The 25,933-nt window shown below is 38.0% G+C and overlaps 2 protein-coding genes and 2 pseudogenes across 5 annotated transcripts; 2 read left to right on the top strand and 2 right to left on the bottom strand.

Annotated features, from left to right (window-relative positions):
* Window positions 1-831: 831 nt before the first annotated feature.
* LOC149625301 (ATP-binding cassette sub-family C member 1-like) lies at window positions 832-8,354 on the bottom strand (annotated as a pseudogene). Its single transcript, XR_016374584.1, has 10 exons — window positions 6,827-8,354; window positions 6,276-6,640; window positions 6,055-6,222; window positions 5,799-5,983; window positions 5,501-5,600; window positions 4,632-5,388; window positions 4,420-4,546; window positions 3,730-4,304; window positions 1,248-1,442; window positions 832-1,125 (listed from the first exon to the last, which is right to left on the bottom strand). The product of XR_016374584.1 is annotated as an ATP-binding cassette sub-family C member 1-like (transcript).
* A 4,115-nt stretch (window positions 8,355-12,469) lies between these two features.
* On the top strand, window positions 12,470-13,219 carry LOC149625302 (uncharacterized; annotated as a pseudogene).
* A 5,206-nt stretch (window positions 13,220-18,425) lies between these two features.
* Window positions 18,426-22,023, top strand: LOC149625303 (uncharacterized). The gene is made up of 6 exons (XM_089852110.1): window positions 18,426-19,751; window positions 19,810-20,324; window positions 20,388-20,633; window positions 20,710-20,934; window positions 21,199-21,430; window positions 21,500-22,023. Exons 1-6 carry the CDS (start codon window positions 18,677-18,679, stop codon window positions 21,877-21,879), a joined length of 2,673 nt encoding a protein of 890 aa, XP_089708236.1. The 5' UTR covers window positions 18,426-18,676; the 3' UTR covers window positions 21,880-22,023.
* Window positions 21,879-24,760, bottom strand: LOC149625304 (uncharacterized). Of its 3 annotated transcripts, none has more exons than XM_089852112.1 (6): window positions 24,711-24,757; window positions 24,196-24,605; window positions 24,050-24,130; window positions 23,743-23,967; window positions 23,376-23,677; window positions 21,879-23,097 (listed from the first exon to the last, which is right to left on the bottom strand). In XM_089852112.1, the coding sequence occupies exons 2-6, from the start codon at window positions 24,515-24,517 to the stop codon at window positions 21,925-21,927; spliced, it is 2,103 nt and encodes a 700-aa protein (XP_089708238.1). In that variant the 5' UTR covers window positions 24,518-24,605; window positions 24,711-24,757; the 3' UTR covers window positions 21,879-21,924. The 3 variants fall into 3 exon arrangements, with proteins under 3 accessions (XP_089708238.1, XP_089708239.1, XP_089708237.1); XM_089852113.1 differs by lacking the exon at window positions 24,711-24,757 and having other exon boundaries at window positions 24,196-24,266; window positions 24,334-24,471; XM_089852111.1 differs by having other exon boundaries at window positions 24,196-24,760.
* Window positions 24,761-25,933: the final 1,173 nt, after the last annotated feature.

Consider the following 25,933-nt stretch of genomic DNA (forward strand, 5'->3'; position numbering starts at 1 on the left):
ACACCAGGCAATAGTACTACCTCTTCGCAACAACGTCATCGGTCATCTCCGACCCCAGAGCGATCTCAGGACAACCCGGTAACTCAACCGAACGAGTCAACGCCTGTGATACGACGATCAAAAAGGCATATTAAGCCTCCTAAGCGCCTTAATCTTTAATGTGATAAAGAACTTGGACATATAGTGAATTTAAAGCTTAAGTTCCTATTTAATAATTCAAACTTGTTAGTGATAATTTAAAATTCTTGTTCCTATATTTGTAAACAAATATTTTCAATAACTCGTACTTTAAATGTAAATTGGGAGGAGTGTTATGTTTGTAAAACCTAATCATAGATGGCGCCAGCCTCTTCATTGGAAAGATATTTTAATCTACCTCTATTGCTTTCTCTCCAAAGAAAGAACGCAGTAGAGACACGCGCATGAAGCCAGGGTGAGCAAACGTAACGCTTGTCGATAAATAGAACCCCTTAGTACTATTACTATGTAATAACAAATAAACTAGTTAATGTATCTTAATTAGCCTCAGTATTAATTATTAGTCCACGACTTAGTTAGGCTCAGAATAGTACTCTTAAATTATATTACCCTACCTCGGAAATAAGGGAGGTATAAATATAATAGATTTGCCTATGGTTAAACAGATAAGGAGATATGTTGAGAAGTCTACACGTGACTCGGGTCATCTAGTTTTAATTCTATGACGTTTTCCATTGGCATTTACCCAGCAGTAACTTTCTTGGAAATGAAATGAAAGAAGCTCGGTATCTTCAAACATTGCTCCACGATGGCAGATTACTAGGAAACAACGGAAAAAGCATTAAAACGAAATTACGGGATATCATCCATCTTTTAACCTTTATTAAGCGGCTTAATTGTTTTTATTAAATTTTAACAAAATTTTGATTTGTTCATTTCAGTTGTTCTACAGATTCACCGTATACAAATGATACTACATGTTCACTATTTACATTTCGAAAAGGTCACAACTGAAGTAATTCAGCTTTTAAAGCTCATAAAAGTTTGGCGTCTTTCACCAATTCATAGAATAGCGATTGTTCGTTCTTGAGAAGATTTTTCGGAGAGTCCAATTCTGCTACGCATCCTTGGTCCAGAACCAGAACCCTGTAATGGTGAATTTATAAATGCAGAATTCAGTACTGTATAATTTACTCAAAACCAAAAACGGATTAATTTAAGAATAACGTCGGAGCATAGCTTCAGCCTATTCCCATCAAATTGCATACCTGTCATAATCCATGATTGTATTGATTCTATGGGCGATGGTGATAATCGTTGACGTTGCAAATTCCTTCCGAATCGTCGCTTGAATGAGAGCATCAGTGTCCATGTCCACCGAAGCTGTCGCTTCATCCAATATTAAAATTGTAGCATTTCTCAATAATGCACGAGCTAAGCACACCAACTGACGTTGACCAACACTAAAGAGAAACCGCATTGAAGCATGTATATTAATAACTTTCGAGAGCTTGAAGCGAGACTTTACTACACGCCATAGTTTGCAAAGCATTTATCATTACACATATCACTTATCGTTTAATGTATGTTTTGCAAATGTTGGCCCAATTTATATACCTCAAATTTTGTCCGCCTTCGCTGACGGCGTAATCGAGTCCATTTTCAAGGCCTTTGACGAATGGTTTCAAATGGGAATGCTCGAGAGCGGACCAGAGACTCGGATCGCCGTACTTGCGGAAAGGATCGAGATTGATTCTCAATGTACCCGATCACAAACCGCTGGTTTCGATAATGCAGACGAAATTGTTGGATGACTTGTCTCCTCGTCTGCAACGTTTTCGAATAAGAATGATGCGATACAACTATGACGTTCAATACGTGCCGGGAAAAGAACTACTAGTTGCCGATACATTGTCAAGAGGTCCATTACAAGAAGTGGGTGAAAACGAGCTAGAAGACGAAGTTGCTGCCCATGTCCAACTAGTGACGTCGGGCATACCCGCATCTGATGTAAGATTGGCCGAGATTTGGGAGAAACAAAAACAGGATACCACTTGCAAGCAACTTTCCCAGTACACAACTGATGGGTGGCCGCAAAAGAAGAAAATCCCGCAGAACGTGGTGATGTATTATCCATTCCGAGAAGAGATAACGTTACAGCAAGGCCTCCTCATGAAAGGATCTAGAATCATTATTCCAGACGCATTACAAAGAGATATTCTTGAGCGAATTCATCACGGACATCAAGGCATCAGCAAATGTAGAGAGAGAGCCAAATCATCCGTTTGGTGGCCTGGCATTTCAAAACAAATCGAGGAGAAAGTAAAGACCTGTCCAAACTGTATCAAAGAAGCAAACAATCATCATGAGCCTCTTTGTCCGACTGACTTTCCAGACAGACCTTGGAAGGTTGTTGAGATGGATCTTTTCTACCTTCAGGGAAAATGGTACTTATTGGTCACGGACTTCTATTCAAGATATTTCGAAGTTCGTCAACTACGTGACCAAACCTCCAAAACTGTCATCAGCAACATAAAGTCAATATTTGCAACGCATGGAATTCCCGAGATAGTGAAAAGCGATAACGGCCCTCAATTCAAAAGTACAGCTGATTTCGCCCGTTTCGCAAAAGACTACGGCTTCCGACACGTGACGTCAAGTCCGCGTTTCGCGCAAAGTAACGGCTTCATAGAAGCCTCAGTCAAGGTCATAAAGAAGGCGCTCAAAAAGAATGAAGACAGCAGCCTCGCATTGCTATCGTACCGTTCCACACCATTAGCCAATGGTTATACCCCTGCGGAACTTCTCATGGGAAGAAAATTGCGTTCAACCTTGCCTATTTGCGAGAAAGAATTGATCCCAGCCATTCCTCCATTTGAAGTGGTACGACAACGTGAAGATCATAGTCGCCAGAACCAAAAAGAAAATTATGACAGACGTCACAGAGTCAAAATATTGACTCCACTCCAAATGGGTGAAAACGTATGGATTACCGATCTTAGGGTCGAAGGAACTGTCCAGAAATTAGCAAAGGAACCTCGATCCTATATCCTCAGCACTCCTAATGGTGCGGTTCGGAGAAATCGATATCATCTAATTCCAATGCCATCATCAGTCCAACCCGATGAACCATGGATTGATGTTCACAACGAGTCTTCTGGTGTCCAGACGTCCAAGGAAATAGTAACTTCAAATCCCGTCTCACCTAGAAGTCCGATTTCCAGCCAGCCAGCTGTATCAACACACACAGGGGAATCTGATACATCAACAACAAATATCGCTGTTTCGCAGGAAGATACAAATGCAGAACGAAATATAACGCAACCAGACCCTGGATTACAGCGAAGCAACCAAACTACGTTAACGAAGACAAGAAGCGGTCGGATAATTAAAAATGTAGAAAAACTTAATTTATAGCGATTGTAAATAATTAATAGTTTAACTTCCTGTAAATTATAATAACCATAGTGAAAATTATAAATTAGGGAAAGGATGTGTTAGTATTAAACAGAACTGAACTGAATTGAACTAGCTATAAGATTGTATGTAAGCTCCAGACTATCCTCGTTACGGAGAGTTCTATTTTAGCCGTTGTACTTGTAAGGTCTGCTAGACCGCCTTTATGTTAAATGTAAATAAACTATAGTTAAGTTTATCGCTGTCCGATTATTCCAGATAAAGAACAGAAAATACAACAATATCACTTATCGTTTAATGTATGTTTTGCAAATGTTGGCACAATTTATATACCTCAAATTTTGTCCGCCTTCGCTGACGGCGTAATCGAGTCCATTTTCAAGGCCTTTGACGAATGGTTTCAAATGGGAATGCTCGAGAGCGGACCAGAGACTCGGATCGCCGTACTTGCGGAAAGGATCGAGATTGATTCTCAATGTACCCGAAAAGAGAACCGGGTCTTGGGGAATGATAGCTAAACGCGATCGCAAATCGAATAACCCGATATTAGCGATCTTCACTCCGTCGATTACTATTTCGCCAGCTGCTGCCTCGATCAGACGAAACAGGGCCAGGGTCAGCGATGATTTTCCGGCTCCAGTTCTACCCACTACACCGACTTTTTCACCGGCCTCTATCGTGAAATTCAAATCTTTCAATACGAGATCCATTCCTTCACGATATCGGGTACTGTAGTTTCGAAAACTAATTTCTCCACATTCAGGCCATTGGGGAGATAACGGAATATTTGGCTTATGCCATTCCGCTTCGGACTCTAAATGACAGTACTCGTGAACTCGCTCCGCACACACGATCTGCGTTTCCAAGCCGGTTATTTGGACTACACTGAACTTTAGCATACCTATTAGCTGATCAAAAAATTTATAATTAAGTATATCATCCGAACCACATATATAGAAACATAGTTGGATTTTTTTTTGGAATTTAATATTATTCCAGTTTGGAAGAGCTGTATTTTCTTACACTTGTAGATGCAACCAAGACAAATCCAACTACACCAGGTGCAATAGTTCCTTTGCTTAGAACAGGAAAAAGTGACGAAGAGAATATCAAAAAATTTGCCAGTAAATTGAATCGAACTGTCATCCACCTTTTAAGGATTACCATTTATCAAATGGTGAGATATCACAAAACAAATCATTACAATATTCATTGCGTTATTATCATTGGCAAACCTTTGGCACATGCTCATCATGTAATTGGCTGCAGTACTCTCGTCTAAAAGCTGAAGAAACCTTGTTTCGTATTTATTGCCCGCGTTACTAGCTCTGATGACTGAAGAGCCCGCAACGGATCCAGACACGTGGGAAAACAGAAATGAGTTCTTCGTTCCGTAAATTCTTTTCAATTGACGATTTGAAGCCATGAAAAAACGCTGAGTTAAACCCCAGAACTTTGTCAAATCCAAAAGCTGGCTTATTTTCTGTTTGCTGTCCAATTGCATTCTTACCTGAAGCAATGTATTCGCAGTAAAAACCACGGCAAATGCAATTATAAAAAGAGGCACTCCAATTGAAGCTGCAACGGTCATTACAACAACGTTTACTATCGTTAGCATACAACTCCTAATCAAGTTCGGTATCTGTTGGTCCAGATCGTCGATATCTTGCGAGAAATGGGACAGCGCAGTACGCATCTCAACATATCAGTGTGTAACACTTTTGATGCTTTCAGAGTGGTAAACAAGGAGACAACGGCAGTCAGGTGCAATGTAGCACTTACACAGAGATTTAACACACCGTATACTGTAACTCGGGTTGTTCTTAAAACTGGGTCAACAGCTTCGCCATCTTTAGAGTCATCCCCCCATAATGCGAGCCAGTAGATCATTACTTGATATACCAACGGACAGACAAAATTGATGAGAAACAACCCAACACAGCCTACGATTCCCATTGCGGTCGCATAATGTCGGAAGACTGTAAGCGAAGTCTATGAAAAGTATAATGATTAGGCCCGACTTGGGACCTTTACAACACTAAAGCCAAATTTGACCCCGAGTGTAAAACAAATAAATCAATTGTCAATTCTTTAAAATGCATACATTTCCTTCTTTTAAGACCTCCTTAGTAATGAGTTTGGCGTTTTCTTTATCTGTTCCCTTCATTTTAACATCAGCTGTCTTAGATACTTCCGAAATAATTCTGAAACATAATACAGTTTATCGAGGTCTCACTTGGATATGATAGCTCGGGATGCTCGACCTAAGTGAATGGAATTCACTAATAGTGTATTATGAAAGCGCAAGATTCGGGTGGGTCTTGTAGACAAGGACAAATATTTAACTGTAGATCTCAATTCCTCTACTCAAATCGTCTTCGAAGCTAATTTTACAAACTTACTGCAGATCTTCTTCTACTGTTTCCTTATAATCTTTCATATGTTGAGCGAAAAAATCACTAACTAGACTGCTTCTGCTCATGATTTCATCAAAAGTGCCTTTTTCTATTATCTCTCCGTTGTTCATGAAAAATATTTGGTCCACATCTCGAAGAAATGTTAAGCTGTGTGTCACTAGAACTCTGGTCTTAGTAAAAATGAATAAATTGACCAGATACTCTAAATAACAGTTTTATAAAAACGTTGTATGTATTCTACCTTGTTCTTAAGTAATCCATTTGGTCCAATCACTCTGTTGAAAATGTGTTTGCCAACGTGCGAATCAACAGCGCCCAACGGGTCGTCCAGTAGATAAATATCATCATCGTGGTAAATTGCTCTCGCCACATTCACCCTTTGCTTTTGTCCACCACTCAAGTTGATACCCTTTTGAAATACGGGTTAATAACGATAAAACAATTGCATTGATCGAAACGTACCCTTTCTCCAATTTCCTTGTCGTCTTGAGCGGGGAGGGTCTTGAGATCACAATCTAAAGCACATCTCTCAATGACATTCTTATATTTGTCGTCGTCGAAATCGTCAATGACTAAGATATTTTTTCGAAGAGAAGTGTTTTCGATCCACGGCTGCTGAGTGACGTACCCAACTTTACCGTTTACTTTCACTTGACCATCAATTTTATCCATTTCGCTAACCAACGCGGATAAGAGGGAAGACTTGCCAGAGCCCACTGGGCCCACAACGGCAACTAATGCCCCATGAGGCACTTGGAAGTTTATGTCCCTCAGACATGCTGGTTCATCTTCTTTCCAACGGAATGATGCATTCGTAATTTCAACAGCTGCAAACAGTTTATTAATAACGTTACAATTTAATTTGAAGGGTGACGCTGTAATTCAGACATTGCAAGATACTAAGGAAAATTCTATTAAATTAACGAGATGAGATGCGTGAAAGTTTGTGTGCTGACTTTCGTTTTCCCTACGAAGACACATTAATGGTTCAAAGTGAGTCAAAAGTCAATTACACATTAAAGTGTCACGACGGAACCTAGACGCGGAAGTCCGATAATAAACGGACTGCCATTCTATTTGTGCAATTTTCTTAAAGTGTAGCCATGAGTTAATAATATGTTATAGTCTGTCAAACGAAAGAAGAGCCCTGAGAAATTTGTCCAAATTGGTGTCGCTACCATCGACCCCATAGTACTTTATCAACTTGTTTTGTTTTGTCAATAGTCGTCTGTAATATAGTCTGCTATATACAGATACTTTAACTTATGTCATTAAAATATATTGCAATGCTAGTTCAACAAAGATAAAACTGGTGTCTTGTCGTTAATTTTGTTTTATATTCTTTAATACTCGATGATCGTAAAAAACCATGAAACATAAACGTATTAAATATATATTGCAAAATGTATTGGTTCTATTGCGATTAAGCCTATCTGTATATAGCAGACTATATTACAGACGACTATTGACAAAACAAAACAAGTTGATAAAGTACTATGGGGTCGATGGTGGCGACACCAATTTGGAAAAATTTCTCAGGGCTCTTCTTTCGTTTGACAGACTATAGCTCCCAATAAGTTACTCAGGCAATTCATTTTTATACTCCAGCGTTTTCTCCCGCGCCGCCGGCTTCCCAATTATATGCGACGCTCTACGGCCGCCACGGGAACGAAAATCTTATTTACTCTTCTTTCCGGTTTTTCCCCGGAAGCGCGTGTAGTGGAAGCTAGCCAATGATATCGGAGCTATTTAAGCAGCCGAATATTTCGCTCAGTAGCCTCGGTTAAGAAAACAGTTAAGAGATCAGTGGATTGGATTTAGCTGTTGTATAATTTTCTCGTTTCAAGTCACAATAACAACTCTTATCTTTAGCATTCTTTATCAATATCGGCAAATTGCATTGAGTTCGTGTTTTTTTTGTCTCAGTACTGACACAAACGCCATGATTTAATGTTAAATTGTTAAAACATAAACATTCACGACTAAAACACTCCCTTGGTGAAAAAGCGGCCGACGACTCGAGGTCGAGGAGCCGTACGAGCGGGATTTTTTCGACAAGAGAGAGCGCAACATTCGGATTTTTTCCCGCGCGGGCGAAATGAGGTGAAATCGCTGGATACTTTACGCCTATGGTACCTGAGTAACTTATAGGGAGCTAACATATTATTAACTCATGGTGTAGCTAAAGATAAATCTGCTTTAGTATGGACAAACGTTAGAAATCATACGGACAATCTAAGAATATCATTGAGGTATACTGAGATTATTATTAGTATTTACACGCCGATCAAGTTGTGTATAGAGCTTTGAACAATCCATTAATTTTAACTTTTGCAATATTTACATATCTTGGTAATTATGTTTGTAGGTAATCATCATCTCGACTCGCAGAGGTAATAATTTGGTTTCCCAACTGGTTTGAAAGTGGTGTAAGCTGGCTCTGTTGAACGTTTCGAGGTTTGTACAACATTTACTTGCTCTTTCTTGGCTTTATAGACCCAACAATCCTTTTTCATATGTCAGCTGTTACTCGTCAGAGATAAGACAACAGCGAAAGAGGCGTGGAAGTCCATAAAAGATTATCATCAGAAAAGCACATTGTGCAGCAAGGTATTTCTCTTGAAACAGCTATGCAGAAGCCAATTATCTGAATCTGGCAATGCGGAAGAACATTTGGGTCAAATGTTAAACACTGTTGACCGTTTGCGAGGGTTAGGAGAAAACCTGAAAGAAAATCTTGTTGTAGCATTATTGCTTTGTAGCCTTCCAGAGAGCTATGAAACCCTGATAATGGCATTGGAGTCAAGCAGGCCCGTAGCCACGGGGGGGCACCAGGGGGCAATGCCCCCTCAAAAATATATCCTGCCCCCTCAAATAAGATTTCGGTTTGCCCCTAAATGCCCCCTCAAAATTTTCCAATGCCCCCTTATCAAACTAACTTTGCCCCTGTAATGAATATTTTCATTTCGGTACACAAATATTCAAACTATTTAGAATGTATATCAACATATATATTACACTTTATTGTCTTTACCTGTGTATATTCCTGATACATTTGGATTTTTTTTTCTTGATATATCCCTGATTCATTTGTATGTTTTAAATTCACTTTTGATATGTATCCTTGATATATATCTTTGATATACAGTATATCGCTGGTTTTGTCATCCAGGACCAAAATAGTATGTCGGGGTACAGCGAGGGGTCGGACGTTTTGGAAAAAGTGTTCGGGATTTTGAAATCCAATTTGCAATTTGATTAGTTCGGATTCCGTTTGATTTCGTTTGGTTTCAGAATTCGATAAAATGCAATAAATTTCATCGAATTTTGAGATTTTTCCCGTGATTCCGTCGGATTTCGCTATTTTTCCCGTGATTTCGACGGATTTTGCGATATTTCCCCTGATTTCGTTGGATTTTGATTTTTTTCACGTGATTTCCTCGGATTTTGAGATTTTCCCCTTGATTTCGTCGGATTTTGTGATTTCTTTGGATTTTGGATTTCATGAATTTTGTACTGGATTTCACGATTTCTTTACTGATTTTGTGATTTTTATGTTGATTTCGTGATTTCTTTGTTGATTTTGTGTTTTTTCCTAATTTTATGATTTCTTTAATGTTTTGTGATTTCGTTGCTGATTTCAGATTTTTTATTTGATTTCGAAATCAATACATTTGACGCCTCAACAGCGACTTACGAAGTTGCGAGGCAAGCTTTTCCTGCCCTACTCGGGTATTTTCACTTTAACGACGAGCTATGTCACTTGAAAGAAAGTGAAACTTAACTTCCCTAGCCTACGAAAAAGATCTGACTTGAAATTTAGATTTAGAATTGTTTATTAACAATTTATTTTTTTTAAACTTTTTAAAAAAAGGTTGATTTTCAAATGTTAAATGAGTGTCAATAATGAAATACCTGCGGAAATATTTATTGTCTGACATTTTGATATTTATGTTATTCTATAAAAAAAATTCCATCTGCCATGCCCCCTCACAGAAAGATACTGCCCCCTCTGCGGAACTTTTCTGGCTACGGGCCTGGAGTCAAGAGACGAAACTGATTTAACACTGGAATTAGTAAAGGGTAAAATAGTTGATGAGTATAAACGACGAATAGGATCTGGACACCAACAGGAAACAGCGTTAAAGGCTTACGTGAAGAAAAAGCCTGGTATGGCGAAATCATCCAAGGCAAAGTTCACGTGCTATGAATGTGGAAAGGCAGGACATATGAAAAAGGATTGTTGGGTCTATAAAGCCAAGAAAGAGCAAGTAAATGTTGTACAAACCTCGAAACGTTCAACAGAGCCAGCTTACACCACTTTCAAAATATCAAAACAGCCTTGCGGAAATGCGTGGTATATAGACTCAGGCGCGACAAGTCACATGACAAATGATGAAAACTTTTTCACTGACTTGGATGACACTTTCAGTGAGAAAGTATTTACGGCGCAAGGCGTAACTCTAGACGTTACGGGAAGAGGATCAGGCTTACTAACGTGTATGACTGGAAAGGAATCGCAATCGACAGCAAATGTTGAAAACGTTTTGCTGGTCCCTGACCTAGAAGGTAGTCTTCTGTCAGTCCGTGAGCTCACCAAAAAGGGGCTCAAGGTAATCTTCATAAACGACAATTGCACGATAAGTGAAGCAACCGGTGACATCGTGGCCTATGCAACACTTGAAGGTGATCTATACAAATTGGCTCAGCCTAAGAAGGTACTGATGATTCACAAAGCAGTAAGTCCGAAAGAATGTATCCATGTTTGGCATCGTCGAATGGGACATAGAGATCCAGATGCAGTGGAGTTACTAGTCTAGAAAAATCTAGGAATGGGAATAACTTTGTCAAAATGTGACAAAACACAGAGTTGTGAAACTTGTGTGGAGGGAAAGATGGCTCGCTTGCCATTCCCTACCTCTCACAGCAAGGCCAAGTCCACTCTGGATTTGATACACACAGACCTGTGTGGACCGATGCAAACCGTTACTCCAAATGGAAAACGGTACATTCTTACTTTGATTGACGATTACAGCAGGTATACGATAATAGCCCTGCTGAAGAATAAAAACGAAGTGACAGAGCACATTCAAAACTTCGTAAGACTTTGTGAAACAAAATACAAGAAAAAGCCTCGCACTTTTCGCTCTGACAGAGGTGGCGAATATGTCAACAAAGAACTGAAAGCCTACCTAAAGCAAGAAGGTATTGAATGGCAATTAACAGCGCCATATACACCGCAACAAAATGGTGTAGCTGAGAGGAAGAATAGGTCACTGACTGAGATGGCTCGGTGTATGTTGACGGACAAAGAGTTGCCAAACCGTTACTGGGGAGAAGCGGTCACAACCGCTTGCTACCTGCAAAACAGACTTCCCAGTAGAGTGCTGGAGAAGACGCCTTTCGAGTTATGGTTTCGAGAGAAACCGGATCTCCACCACATTCGCATTTTTGGAACCACTGCTTTAGCCCATATCCCAGACAAAAAACGAAGAAAACTAGATAAAAAGGCTGTGAAACTAGTTTTCATGGGATACGAGGAAGGATCTAAAGCGTACAGGCTTGTGGATACAAAAACAGATCTCGTCACTATCAGCAGAGATGTTAAATTCCTGGAAGAAACTTGTGGTCAAAAGCACTTGTCAGATGAAAAACCCAAGGTCGTTACTGAGAAAACTGGTAGTTACGTTGAAATCCCTGAAACAGAAGCAGCAATCACAGAACCGGATGAAATCGAGATTCCAGTAGTTGAAGAAGATAATAGAGATCAAGCGACACGACGCTCTTAGCGAATAAACAAAGGGCAACCTCCGGAAAGGTTGATTAACGTAATGTTGGCTAAACAAGATTGGGATGATGATCAAGACCCACGTACGTTGGAGGAAGCACTTGCAAGCCCTAACAAGGAGGAATGGATAAAAGCTATGAAAGAAGAGCTGAAATCGCTTGATGAAATGGAAACTTGGACTCTAATGAAGCTACCACTAAACAAGAAAGCAGTGGGTTGCAAATGGATTTTTAAAACCAAGAGAGATGCGACTGGCACTATCATCAAGCGCAAAGCAAGACTCGTTGCTCAAGGGTTTTCCCAAGTATTCGGAACGGATTACGATGAAGTTTTTGCACCCGTTGGGAAACACGCAACATTGAGAACGGTACTAACCATTGCTGGACACAAAAACATGAAAGTTCGACACTTCGATATGAAAACGGCGTTTTTAAACGGTAAACTTAATGAGGAAGTTTATATGAAGCAGCCACCGGGGTTTGAAACCGAAGATGCAGCGCACGTCTGCAAATTACACCGAAGCATATACGGACTGAAGCAAGCTGCGCGTGTGTGGAACGAAAGACTAAATGAGGTTCTTGATGAAAATGGTTTTCAGAGAGGGCAAGCAGACAAATGTCTGTACGCGAAGAACATCGCGGGAAAATGGTTTTACGTATTTAAATACGTGGATGACCTCGTTGTTGTCGGAAATGATGAGTTTATGGGAAGCGTGTTATGGGAAGAGGTGAACTCTTAGAAGGAGTTCAAAATTTGCGATCTCGGAGATCTAAAATTGTATCTTGGAATAGAACTTTCTCGTGACGCTAATGGAATATTCCACATCCATCAGACAAACTACATCTCACGCATTCTGAAACGTTTCAACATGGAAGGCGCGAAGGTAGCTAAAACACCGTTGGACATAGGCTACATGGCTGAAAAATCACAAAGAGACCATGAAGAAATGGAAGACAAAGAATTATATCGCCAAGCGATTGGTTGCCTTCTGTATGTAGCCACTTGCACGAGACCAGATATAGCGGTCAGTGTTTCTATTCTGAGTAGGAACATTAGCAATCCTAGCTCGTCAGACTGGAACGCAGTCAAACGAGTTATGCGCTATTTAAAGGGAACCCTGGATTGGAAGCTGAAACTCGGAAAGAAAGAAGAGAAATCAAACACCCTGACCGGATATGCTGATGCAGATTGGGGTGGCGACCTACAAGATAGAAAATCAAACTCAGGATATGTCTTCACATGGTTAGGAGCGACAATCAGTTGGGCAAGCAGAAAGCAACCAAATGTCGCGTTATCATCGACAGAGGCAGAGTACGTAGCACTCGCAGAAACGTGTAGAGAAGCACTCTGGCTTGGACAACTGTTGGCAGATTTTAAGGAAGAAAATCTCCAAACGAAAATTTTTGAAGATAATCAAAGCTGCTTAAAAATGGTTGCAAATGAAAACGTCACGCAAAGAACCAAGCACATAGATATAAGATTCCATTTCGTTAAAGAATTGCGAAATGTGTTTATTTTCGATTATTGTCCCACAGAAACCATGCTTGCAGACTTATTGACAAAACCACTTCAACGGTTGAAGACAAATGAACTATCATCCTTACTTGGTCTAAATTAAATGAGCGGAATATATTGTTCATTTCTAAAGTAAAAATTGTAAAATAATGAAAAATGTATAACTTTGAGAGAGGGTGTGGAGGAATGCAAAGTTAGATTTCCCGCCAAGTATAGTACTCTTAGAGTGACATAGATGTCTCTCGTTTTGATAGTTTTCTTTTTGTTTGTTTTGATCTCTCTCCATTTTTGATACGCAGTTCGGAGTAAAACGAGAGAAGCAATAAATAAATCTTTATACTTTTGTTAAATCTTTGGTGTCGTGATTTGCCTAGTTTTAGCTTACATTGACATTTACCAATAGGATTGTGTATAAATGCAGTTTTTTAGGACTGCGAAGCAAAACTCGTTTTTGTATAAATTAAGTTAATTTACTAAAATATTGATATTCCTTTAAAAACTGGATTACATATGATGAGACCTATTTTTAAAATACATTAAAAGTTTAAATTGAAAGATAAAGAGTTTAGACTTCATGGTTCAGACTTGGTTAAGGCTGATCACTGCCTCCTTGATTACCTTAAGGCCCGTGAATGGCTATTATCAAAAGTTTATTAGGGGAAAGTATGACACAAGGGAATATTTCAGCTACCTCAGACTTTCGTCGTAGTTGGCCGTTGAGCTCGCGTAGAGTTACACCCCAGAGCCTACTTACTCTATAAGAAAGAGTCCTTTTGTGTTAATGTTCAAGTAACGCGGTTGTTCGTCTGCTATTTGTACTGCTAACTGTAATCCTAGCCAAAGACCTAACCAAGGTCGATTAAAAGGTTTGGTGGTGTATTTTTATTGTGATATCAAAAGTTTATTAGTGATATTTATGTTTTTTGTTATGAAGTTTAAACGCGAATTCCGTGAATATGAATATTAGCGAAGTTTCGGACTTAATTTTTGAGAAAATTAAGGTGAACAACTTTACTTTTGGAACATTAGCTCAAGCAAAAATTCATGAAGCTGCTTTACAGAGGCCAGAAAGCCTTCAAGGCTAATTAAAAGATTATGTGATAGCTTTTTAAGCATTTTTGAGAAAAATGTTAAAAGAAATGCCACAAATAAGAAAATAACAAATGTAGAGAAAAATACCAGGACGTTAATAGACTGGTACACGTCCATATTAGAAAATTTTTCGCATCTTGTCAGCTTTTTAGAGTTTTGTGGAGGGGAAGATCAAAATGAAAAACTACAAGTCTTGCAAGCCTATGGAAAGATTGTTTTTGGTATAATGAAAGATTATCTACCGCATCGTCAAACAATAGTAAATGTAGGGAAGCCAAACGAGCCATCGGAGCCACTGAGTTCAGAAAGGTTTGAAAGATCCCTATTGACAATAGGGTGTTTCCGCGAGATTAAAAAGGGAGAAGAAATAGGGGGCGAAAACCGGTTTCCAGGGGATGTCAACATGGCGTCCTAACGTGGCCAGAGCGGGCAGCCGGCAAGGGGAGAGGAAAGGGGGTAGGTAACTTGACGTCACGCGCAAAGACCCTATTGGAGGGGGATGTATGGGAGAAATATGGAAAGTGGCCAAAAATCAAATAATAAAAAATAAGCTCTCAAAAACCCAATTAAATAAGTCCAAAATATTGTACAATTGTGTAATGAAATATCGGATGAACCACAATGAAAAGAAAAATGTTAGATTTTCTGGCTTGAGAAAAAGGGATCGTGGCGGCTTTTTTTTCCCAAAACCTGAATTTCAGCGCCAGAGAGAGACGATTTTAGCCACGAAGCGAAAGAACGCGCCTATTCACTTTAACACTCCCTCTCAAGTCTCTCCTCCCTGAAAATATCAACACACTGATATTAATTAAGTAAATCCCGTCGGGGATTTTCTATTTATACTCAATCCGAAATCGTAATATTAAACTATATGGAGCTTAACATAGCGAGGTGGATACATTTTTGCTAATTAGACCCAAGGTTTCGCGACCAAGAGGGTACGCTTTTTCACAACCTAACAGTACAGCACTAGCAAAGGCTGAAAAGGTATAGTATATCATTTCGCGTAGTGTAAAGTTAAGTTGACATTTTTGTATAGGTTTTAAAAAAATCTTTTTAAATCACGCGCTAGCATCACGCGCCAGCACGTGCGGCATATCATTAAAGTTTCAATTCTAATCTCGTGCTTAATTTCACCATTTTGATTGTCAATATTGGTTCACTTGATTTTTTAAAACCTTTTGGGCCTATTCTTGTCTATCTAAGCCTAAGGTTAAATGCTCACAATGCAATAGACGGATAATTTTTATATTATATATGCCAGCGACCCGGGTCCGATGTGAAAAATTTTAATCGACATAAAATCTCTAACCGAGTTCAGCTACCCGTATTGGTGGGTTAAGGTACTATAAAGTTCCTTTTAATTTAAAACCTGACAATAACGAAAGCGAAAACTCCGGCCACAACTACTACTACTACTACTACTATTACGGCTCGGGTCAAACTAAGAGCCTATTATATACTACGATGTGGCTAAAAAGGACGACTGAGCTTGACAATTCCAGAACCAATTTTTCCTAAATATCATTTCTCCCCAAAAATTTAAGCTCCCTTTATCTCAAAACGCCGCATTTATACCCGTTTTTCTTGTAAAATTTCTAATCATAACAAATGTTTGAACTACGCAATTAAAACCAAATTTCTCATATCGATTAAACTTAATTTCAAATTGCAATACATATAATAATTTCTAAGTTCTGGCCTTTGTGGGTTTGAAAAAGTGTCACCAAGGATTATGTATAAATTCAGTTTTTAATAATTCATATTCTAATCGTTGCCTACATTACTCAAGGCCTGTGCGCGGTCCGATTTTTATTTTTCGTTTTAATTTAAGTTGCCGAATTCTCTCACCTGAGAGCACTGTTAGCTGCATTGACGGAAATTAAAAAAAAATGTTTATAGGACATGTGTCCAGTGGTACCCCCTTTCGCTGGAAAATTTATAGTCAAGCTGTCAATACGTTGGAAAAATTTACTGGTCAACCGTCCAGTGACCCCCTTAGTTTTTTTTAATAAATTTAAGAGACATTTTAAAATTTTATTGGACAATATCCTGTGCTTATTTCCGGGAAATTCCGGCCCTGGTTAGCTGGACTTAAAGAATTTGAAATATTTATTTTCGTACGCTTAGAATTTTAAATATTAATTTTCGCGCGCGTTTCGGTCCAGCTATCAATGCCATCTCGCGGTAAAATAGAGAAAAAATAAGTAGTCTCGTTTCTTAAAAGTCGCCCCCTTCGAAACTACGCGCACAGGCCTTGATTAATGACATAGATATATTAAAAGGGTAGATACACAATTCAATGGGAGGTCGACGCGGAAGGGGCAACGAGCAGACAGCCGCTATTTTCTGGGGGTAGCCGTATAAAACGCCATCTATCGGGGACAAATTAGCGGCCAAAATTGGAACTATCATAAGGATGAGTGGCACTCTATGTTAACTCCCTATAGGGCATAATAAGTCAAACCCTCGGAGATGCCATTACTCCATTTTATACGAGCTAAGAGCGGAAAAACGTATTTTATAAATTTTACACCTATAAAATCTTTTAAAAAACACTTGGAACTTGTATTTCTACTCACTTTCGAATAAATACCACCGTTTTCTGAAGGTAAGAGTCTTTTTTTTATACATTTATTAGTAATAAAAACATTAAGGCGAGCTAAGCCTTGGTTTTGTAAAACACGGCAGATTAGTGATTTGATTAGCCTCTATGTGCAAATCTACATTATGGCCATGACCAAGGCTTAGCTCGCCTTAATGTTTTTATTACTAATAAATGTATAAAAAAAAAGACTCTTACCTTCAGAAAACGGTGGTATTTCTTCGAAAGTGAATAGAAATACAAGTTCCAAGTGTTTTTTAAAAGATTTTACAGGTGTAAAATTTATAAAATACGTTTTTCCGTTCTTAGCTCGTATAAAATGGAGTAATGGCATCTCCGAGGGTTTGACTTATTATGCCCTATAGGGAGTTAACATAGAGTGCCACTCATCCTTATGATAGTTCCAATTTTGGCCGCTAATTTGTCCCCGATAGATGGCGTTTTATACGGCTACCCCCAGAAAATAGCGGCTGTCTGCTCGTTGCCCCTTCCGCGTTTTTTCGTTAAGCCTAAGCCAGCGAAGTGGATCTAGACCCTTTATAGTTTTACTATATCTATGGATTAACGATGCTTCAATAAATTTTCTATCAAAGTTTCAAGTAGGAGTAAGGATCTTATGTGAGGGCAGGAGATGCAGCTTCGCGGCAGAATAGACAACTTATTTATCTTTGTGCTTTTGAAGAACACGTCGTCTGCTACTCATTCTGGAGTGAGATATTGAAGAAAAACTTGAAATATGTAAACTTCAAGCACAGATTTAAGTCCCGAACATTGAGTTCAGAACATATATCTTTCTAGAGTTCTATTTGGATATCGGGTTTTCGCGCTCGCGCGACCATCGTTTTTGAAATTATGGGACGGACGGATAACTTTATCCAGAGCTGTGCTAATTAGCTGACAACTAATTGAATTAGAATTAGCAATTAGGGAAATATTTATGAACTAATTAATTAACCAATTAGAAATTAGACATAGAAACTAATTCAATTCAATTAGAAATTAGGCATTTATTTATCAAACTAATTAATTAGAATTACTAATTTCTAATTAATTACTTGTCTAATTAAGGTAAAAAAGAGACCATAAGTAAACATAAAAGTTTAAAAGTGCCCATGGATTTAGTACTTTGGTAATGCAAAGTTTAATGTTTTAATGTCATTGAAAAACGGGTACGGAAGCCATGAATTATTCTCGAAAAATGAGACAAGCCTCGAGCCTTCCGTCATGTTAAAATTTGTCTCATTTCTTCATTTTCTTGCCACAGTTCCTATAATGGACTCCTGAGTAGTAAATACATGCGCACTGCTATTAATTCGAGTAGGTAAAACAGTCGAAATTTCGAAATGGGGCAGTTAAGAACTACGAAATTTTCTACTAGTACTAGTATTCTCTCATGTTTGAGGAGCTGAAAAATTTAGAGTAGCACTAAGGTTTCCTCATCGATATAATAAGGCTTTTTCATATTCAAATAGATGAATCAAGAGTTAATTCCTCGATTTTTTTACAACAAATTGGCGTAAAAGATTAATTGAAAATTCAATTGGCTAATTAGTTAATCCTAAATCTAATTAAATTTTAATTAGATAATTACCTTTCCGATTCATACCAGGAACCGATACCATAACTAGGAATCCACAATGGCGCATATACCCTATGCTGCGTTGTGTGGGGTAAAAGAGGGATAGGGTTCAAGCTCCTTGTATGATGGGATCTGCCGTAACAGCGGCGGTTTGAATTTTCCTGTATTCTTATTGGGTTTTAGAAAATCCTACAGTAGCTACAAAAACTACTGCATTTCCTGTCGTTGCCATGACAACAATGATTCCCTAATGACAACAATTTTACAATAGTCGAAAATAAAAAATGGATGCCTCAGCGAGCGAGTCGGTGAATGACAGTAATTATGTTTTTTCTCTTTTAAAAACTGCCATAAATCTAACAGTAGCTCAGATTGACGATTTAGAAGTAATTGATTTTAATGACGATAAAGTTTTGCGTACTCGCTCGCTTATAATTTCGCGAAAACGTTGGGTTCATTTACCGCGCAATCCGAAGCCTAGGCTTAGCTACAATAACATTCAAGATTTCGATGAATGGAGTGAATTAAATTCATACATAAATCCTGTGCGGATAGTGATATCAGCGACTACCCTCAACGCCAGTCTGCAAATTTTCGGAATTGAAAAGGAAAGAATAGGGCCAATTATCAAACTCTCCAACGCTGATAATGAAGAACGCAAATGTGAAGTATGCCCTAGCTTAATTCCTTTATTGCAAAAAGTATCATCGTATGGACTGTACCGCCTTTGTGAGGGATTTACAGAAGATGAACTGTCCTTAAATGAACCGGAAAGTAGCCAGCCAAATTCTTTGGTTATTTTTAAATTGCCGTTTTATCGGATGGAGTCTCCTAATTGTACAAAATTGATACTACCTGGTCAATCAAAAGATAAATTATTTTGCCAAAAGTGTTCTTTTTGGTTGTCCAAACACTGTGCTCGTAACAAGACTAAACGAAAACTATCACAAGCTAGAGAAACTGAACCAGGCGATAATACATGCACACCAAAAAAAATCAAACGGCTAAAAACTGATGAGCGATCACGAAGAGCCATTGCTTATTTAACACCAAGGAGCTCAAAAAAAAGGATTTCGAACATAATAAAAAGAAATAAAAGCCTCAAACAGAAAGTTTCATCGCTAGAAATTAAACTTTCAAAACAGAAGATAGTCTTGTCGGAGCAACAAAATAAAGAGATGTCACAGTTAGTCAAAACGATAGTGAATGATCCGGAGTTAACGAAGAATCTAGATGATATCGTGAAAGAAAGTGGAGACTTGCAAGTAACGCGTGCTATGAAACAAGTGTGGAACGCTGATAGGCATAGGGTTCATCAAGAGCAAACCCAGGCGTTTTTTAAAGATCAAATTAAAAACAGTAGGTATTTGAAAACTATTCTGACTTCTTTTTATTAAAATACTCCTCTTTTATGTAGAAATAGGAGCTAAGGGAAATTCATGGTCGATGATCTCTTATCGCTTAGCTCTGGCTGTGTATGTTCGCAGTCCCGCTGCCTTTTCCGCTTTGCAGTCATTCAACATACTAAAATTACCTAGTGAAAGCTCTTTAAAAATTTTTACCACCGCCAGACTCCAAAAACCAGGGATGAACAATGATTACATCGAAGATCAAGCAGCGCTTTATAAAAGTTTGAAGGAAGAACAAAAGAAAAAGGGGCTGAGTGAACCTCGAGGTGCTGGTGTTTTGGTGTTTGATGAAGTGCGGGTGATCTCTAAAATTATGTGGAACTCAAGCAATAATGAGCTCCAAGGTTTATCAATGAGACCAGAGGAATATGGAATGCTTACAGACATTTACGCAAGTCTGAAAGGTGACGAAGATTCCCAGAAAGCCACGGATTATATTTTGCAATTTTACTGGCGTGATGCGTCATTTCACTTTGACGTAATGGGTCCCTACATCACGTCTACTGGACCAATTAAAAAAGATGTAATATTAAATTGGTATTGCAAATATTTAAGTATTTTAAATTTGTTTTCTTGTTTTATACAGGCCCTAATCGGTTGCATTTTTGACGTCATTCAGCTCTTTGAATTAAATGACTTCCAAGTAAGAGCCCTAGTTTGTGACGGTGCTTCAACCAACTTAAGCGTCATTAAGGAATTAATGTGTGTAAAAGGCTGTTTTGGATACGAAGTTGATGAATTTGGATGCCGTAACCATGATATCAAACCATCATTTCAACATCCGTTTAAGCCTTTCCGTAAAATACACTTCATAATCTGTCCTTCGCATCAAGTATGATAACTGATTCTTTCCGACACTATAAATACTTAATGAATTCCTGACTGTACTGTATTGCATTTCTCTTTAGCTTAAAAGTATGATAGCGGCGCTTTACTCATCTAAACCCAAAGGCTCTAAACTTTTTGAAATTGAATCAATTCAATTTGGATGGAATGCTATTTTGCAAGTTTACAATGAAGAAATTGCCCGATCTAAAAGAGGGGAGGCCAGGAGAGTTAAGGGATTAATTAAATCATTTGTGGAGAGAGACTCTTGGACGAGGTTAAACGTGAAACCGGCCAAGATTATGCAGGTAGCTTGCGCGAAGATGTTTTAATTAAGTTAACTCTTCGCTTGAGGATGACTCTTGAGAAGTGTTTGTTCTCAGGCGGAGGATTCTTTAATAACGGGGAACATCAACCGATTTTTACCAATTTTTGTACTAATTATAAGACTTCTCTGCATATAGAAACAAAAAAAAATTTCGAAATAATTAATGGGATCAATAAAAAACATTTGATTTTCCTCTTTATCCTCCCTTTAAAAAAAACCTGACATTTTATAATTTTCCTAACAGCAAGAACAGATGCTTACTGCTCTTATAAGCATTGCGCAACCAGAAAATAAGCCCCCGCCTCCTAATGCTGATGAGATATTGATGACAAGAGAGTACCTTCGTCATACTAAAATGATTTTCGAGGATGGATTATTGTGCAACAACAAAGGGGTAGAATTGTCTGATCATTCTGTAGTTGAGTCAATGATGGCTGGCTACACCTTCTTCAAGAATTGGCTCGATGGAATTTTAGGTGAGGTAGTTTGAAATTGGGAATGAAAATCCGTTTAAAATATGAAACAAATTATTTTCCCAAAAACAGATGCCGATAGCGAATTCCAACCTGACTCTCCATCCCAAAAGAAATTTTTATCCTGGCAAACCTGGGATTTATTGCGAGTCACTGTTTTTGGATTCATTAATTTTGCCAATGATTTCCTCAGTGATTATCCGGATAATTTTATCTTGCCTGTGCGAATTAATGGCAGTGCCATTGAAAGTGTTTTTGGGCAAATGCGGTATTCCACAGCTAGTAAATTATCAGGAACAAACTACGCTCATGCCCAAAGAAACCTCATCATGAAAAAAGACATTCATGGTCAAAAAACCAAAGACCAATACAGGGGAGTTCCTCTTGCCATCGCTGAACTGGATTTGAAAAAAAAATTTAAAGACTCAAAAAAGAAAGAAAAAAACGAATAATATCTTGAACTTTGGCTGATTAAACCTTTTTTATTACACATAAAATCACAAGTTCAATTTCTTTGGAGGCTTAGTGTTTCTCTTTGCTCGACTAGAAAATACAAGTTTAGGGCTTGCAAGTTTCATAAACCTGGGAGGTTGTTCACTGTGAGTTGCCAATTGTGCCTTTGAAACAGTGTGCGCTCTTCTTGAACTAGGAACTGGGGATATCACAGTTTGCAAAGTAGGGAGTGTTTGACTCTTTGTCAGGGTTTCGTTATTATCACAATCTTTATCATCACGTGAGGTAATCCTCGCTGTTTTTTTTTTTTGGATGGCACAAGGAATCTTAGCACTTCTCTTGCGTCGACTAGAAAGTTGCGTATGCTTCTTTTTTAACGGAGTTAGTTGACTGTGACTAGTCAGCTGTTTATTCAAATGTGAGAGCTCCAAACTTGAATTAGTGACGGCAGGGGATATCACAGATGGCGAAATAGGGAGTGTTTGACTCTTTGATAGGGTTTGGTCATTATCACAATCTTTATCATCACACGAGGTAATCCTCGCTGTTTTTTTTGGTATGGCACAAGGAATTTTAGCACTTCTCTTGCCTCGACTAGAAAATAAATTTCTAGGGATTGCTGGTTGCGTATTCTTCTTTTTTATCGGAGTTAGTTGACCGTGATTAGTCAGCTGTTTATTCGAATGTGAGAGCCCCAAACCTGAATTAGTGACTGCAGGGGTTATCACAGTTGGCGAAATAGGGAGTGATTGACTTTTTGGCGTGACTTGGACATTATCACAGTTTTTCCCATCACATAAGGCGGGTTTTTTAAGGGTGGCACATACTTCAATTGTTTTCAGGCCTTTGGTAGCTCTCTTTTTAGTTGTTACTTTTTTAATTGCCAATGGCTTTGTTTTGGTTTTTGTGGGTTTGACTTTACAAGGTAGAGTTTCATTTGATTTATTTTTTGGATTTGAGTATTTTTTCTTTGATTTTTTAGTGGTATTAAGTTGAAATAACTCATCCCTGAGCATTGCACCTCCCTTTCCTAAACTCTTGTTTTCATTGTCTTTAAAATGAGAGTGGACTAGATCACCAAAGCGAGCGTTCATCATTTTTTTTATTAATTTCCTCCCAAATTCCTCGATTAGAGGATCATTTGGTACGAGTGTCCTTAGTTCTTTAAAAAGAACTTGTTGTAGTTCGAAATTTTCTGTCACGTTGGGCCAGATAGCCTATAAAATTAAACCAAATATTTGATAAATTTCATTATTTTACCAGGTTGATGAAAATATACATAGTTAAATAAATTATAAGTCCAAGTTTGAACTAAGAGTGAGTATTCACAATAGTGAAATGGGATAAGGAGATTTAATATACAGGATATCCGCGTGATATGCTTAATATCCCTTAAATTTCTACGAGCGATTACTTACTCGTAGTTTGAATTTTGGAGAGAAATTTATTTAATAGTCCATTGGGTTTTGTAATTAAGCATTTCTAGTTTACTAACCGTGAGATCTTTACGTGAAAGTGAGTTGAAATGATGTTTGACTAAACAATCAAAGAAAAATAGGAACTTGCTAAACTGCGGTTTCAGGAAGTACAAAAAGCCCTTATCTCTAGATTTCAGATCATTTGGTAAGTTATCTCCCTTCTCGTCTGGTTTGAGGTATATTTTTTTGACAATCTTGAGCATGAGTAACGCCTTCCCCCTTTTGGTTGGCTGAGTTAGCTCTTTTTCAAATTTTCTTTGCAATAAGCAAAGCCCACCTCCACCTAATGAAATTAGCCGGCTATCAAGATCTTTGAAGTCTAAAAATAACCCAAAACATTATTTGTTTGCAAGCCTTACTTAATTATTAACATTAGACACTAACTTGGAACGTCAGACTCTTCAAATTTAAAAGGCTCAAATTCAGTGGCTTTTTTGTTAAATTCTTCCATAAAAACTGAAGACATGCGGATCAGATATTCTAGCACTCCTCTAGCCAGCAGATGAAATACATCCACAAAGTCTTTTTGCGGTATGCCTAAGAAATTCTGGTCTGCCCACAATAGAATTAAGCATTCCATAACATTGTTGTCAACCTGAGTGACTTCATCTAGGGAATATTATCAACATCTTATTAATATAGGCCTAGTCTTAATTTATGTTTACGGCATAATTCATTTTAAAGTTTATACCGTTAGATTCCATTTCTAATTCCAAATTGCACAGTATTGTCTCACGCAAATCATCTTTCGTTGCTCCTACAGATACTCTGTCTATAAACGCAAAAATGTAATAATTTTCGAGGAACAATCAAAGGACTATTAAGTAGTGTACTTACATTTTGCTAAGACCTTATCTACAAACTGGAGAGATTTTTCCAAAATATAGGAGTTCGTGGCATACCACTCCCTTAAAAATGATGCTTTCTTTTTATTTCCGCAATAATTTTTAATGCATTTTTGCCAAAGCGCTTTACTCAAATTTTCGAAGTCCCTAAGCCTTGTCTTGATAGAGGCTAAAGCGATTTGAACCTCAGTTTTTAAATTGAAAATTCCGTTTTCAAGTGAATTGTTAGCTTCAAAAATTACAGTCTCTAACACAACTTGATTTAATTTCCCTTCAATTATCTTCAAAATTTTATTTTTTTCTTTGACCGACATTCTTCTAGAATAAGATGGAAACTTAGAAGAACGTTTCTACAGCAGCTGAGCCGACACACACACGCGATTTCCGGTACTACAGTTCCAACTGTAGGAGGGAAAAAAATCTACTGCATATACGCTTCTCATGACGTCATAACTGACGTTTTCGAAGCGTCAATTAGGCCCAGCCCCCTTTTACCCCAATCATTACCTCACAAAACGGCCCAATTATGGATTCCAAGTTATGGTATCGGTTCCTGTTCATACTAATTAATTAGAATTACTTCTCAATTAGCACTAAGGTAATTTAAATTCAATTACCATTTTCAATTAGTAAATTTTGCTAATTAATTAGAAATTCAATTAGCTAACTAATTAATTAGCACAGCTCTGACTTTATCATTAGGTGGTGGCGCCATCTATTTCACTTAAAAACACATATTTTTTACTATGGCGTCTGCTATAATTTCTCAATATAGATAGAAAATGTTTAGAAACCGCTATGATAATGGAAGTAAATTGCTAGATTCGAGTAAAAACAGAGAAGTAACTGCATTAACCGATAGTATATGTATTTTTGAGCTTTCGTGGTAGTCAACTTGACAAAAATGATCACTGCAAATGTCTTTTTTTGGAGTCCATACAATTCCATTAATGGCCTGACACCATTGTTTTGGTAATTCCGAATTTTTTGCATGGAATCTTAATCGTACAGTTCAAAAAGGGTTGAACTATCTCAATATTTATTAATTTTCTATACGTATATACTTATGTCACAAAACATTTTTATTTCTACCAGTGTTGACACACTTTTCTACTGAGCATTTTCGACCCATTTCAAAATTTAATACATTTTCACATTATGTGTTACTTTAATAACTAATAACATATAATTCCCAAGTAAAAACACGCATTTAATAAGAAATTGATCAATATTCCATTTATTAAATATCAAATTTTATTTATTAGGCTCCACTTACGGTTTTTCAATTACCTAACTTTCATATTTCGCGCTTTACTTCTTCCTAAGCCTAATTTTCAAACTCGAGCTGCGACGATTTTGCGGGGCGCTTTCCCGCAAAAATCGTGGGAAATTCTTTTAAGCTTCTCACGTAAGGCGACAGATGGCGCTACCGACTAATGATAAAGTAATGAAATTCGACGAATCCGAGTACGCGAGGAGGAAATTCAACAAAAACTCTAGAAATACATATATTAGAACTCAATGGTCCCGAATGCAATAGCTACACATTTTCAAATAAAAATATAAGTTTTAATGGATTTCCCAAAGAAGAACCCGTTAAAAACTGGATTTTTGGCGTGGCGCGACCAATTTTTTTAACCGAGTACCGTGGCACCACACGAGCAGCTTGCCTCGTGAAGCGCGTGGTCGGGTGCGCTATGCCAGAAATTTTCTATCAAAGTTTCCCCTCT

This window comes from Phalangium opilio, unplaced genomic scaffold (genome assembly GCF_054372755.1).
Source record: "Phalangium opilio isolate 3A_F unplaced genomic scaffold, DU_Popi_V2 ptg000105l_1, whole genome shotgun sequence".
NCBI classification, from domain to species: Eukaryota; Metazoa; Arthropoda; class Arachnida; order Opiliones; family Phalangiidae; genus Phalangium; species Phalangium opilio.

Bases quoted from the DNA above. Each gene is read 5' to 3' on its own strand.
- LOC149625303 (XM_089852110.1), top strand. From the start codon at position 18,677: ATGGATGCCTCAGCGAGCGAGTCGGTGAATGACAGTAATTATGTTTTT. The intron at 19,752-19,809 runs GTAGGTATTTGA...TCTTTTATGTAG, and splicing joins TAAAGATCAAATTAAAAACA to AAATAGGAGCTAAGGGAAAT. The intron at 20,325-20,387 runs GTAATATTAAAT...TGTTTTATACAG, and splicing joins CTGGACCAATTAAAAAAGAT to GCCCTAATCGGTTGCATTTT.
- LOC149625304 (XM_089852111.1), bottom strand. From the start codon at position 24,517: ATGTCGGTCAAAGAAAAAAATAAAATTTTGAAGATAATTGAAGGGAAA. The intron at 24,131-24,195 runs GTAAGTACACTA...TTGCGTTTATAG, and splicing joins AGATAAGGTCTTAGCAAAAT to ACAGAGTATCTGTAGGAGCA. The intron at 23,678-23,742 runs GTTAGTGTCTAA...GGTTATTTTTAG, and splicing joins TGAAGAGTCTGACGTTCCAA to ACTTCAAAGATCTTGATAGC.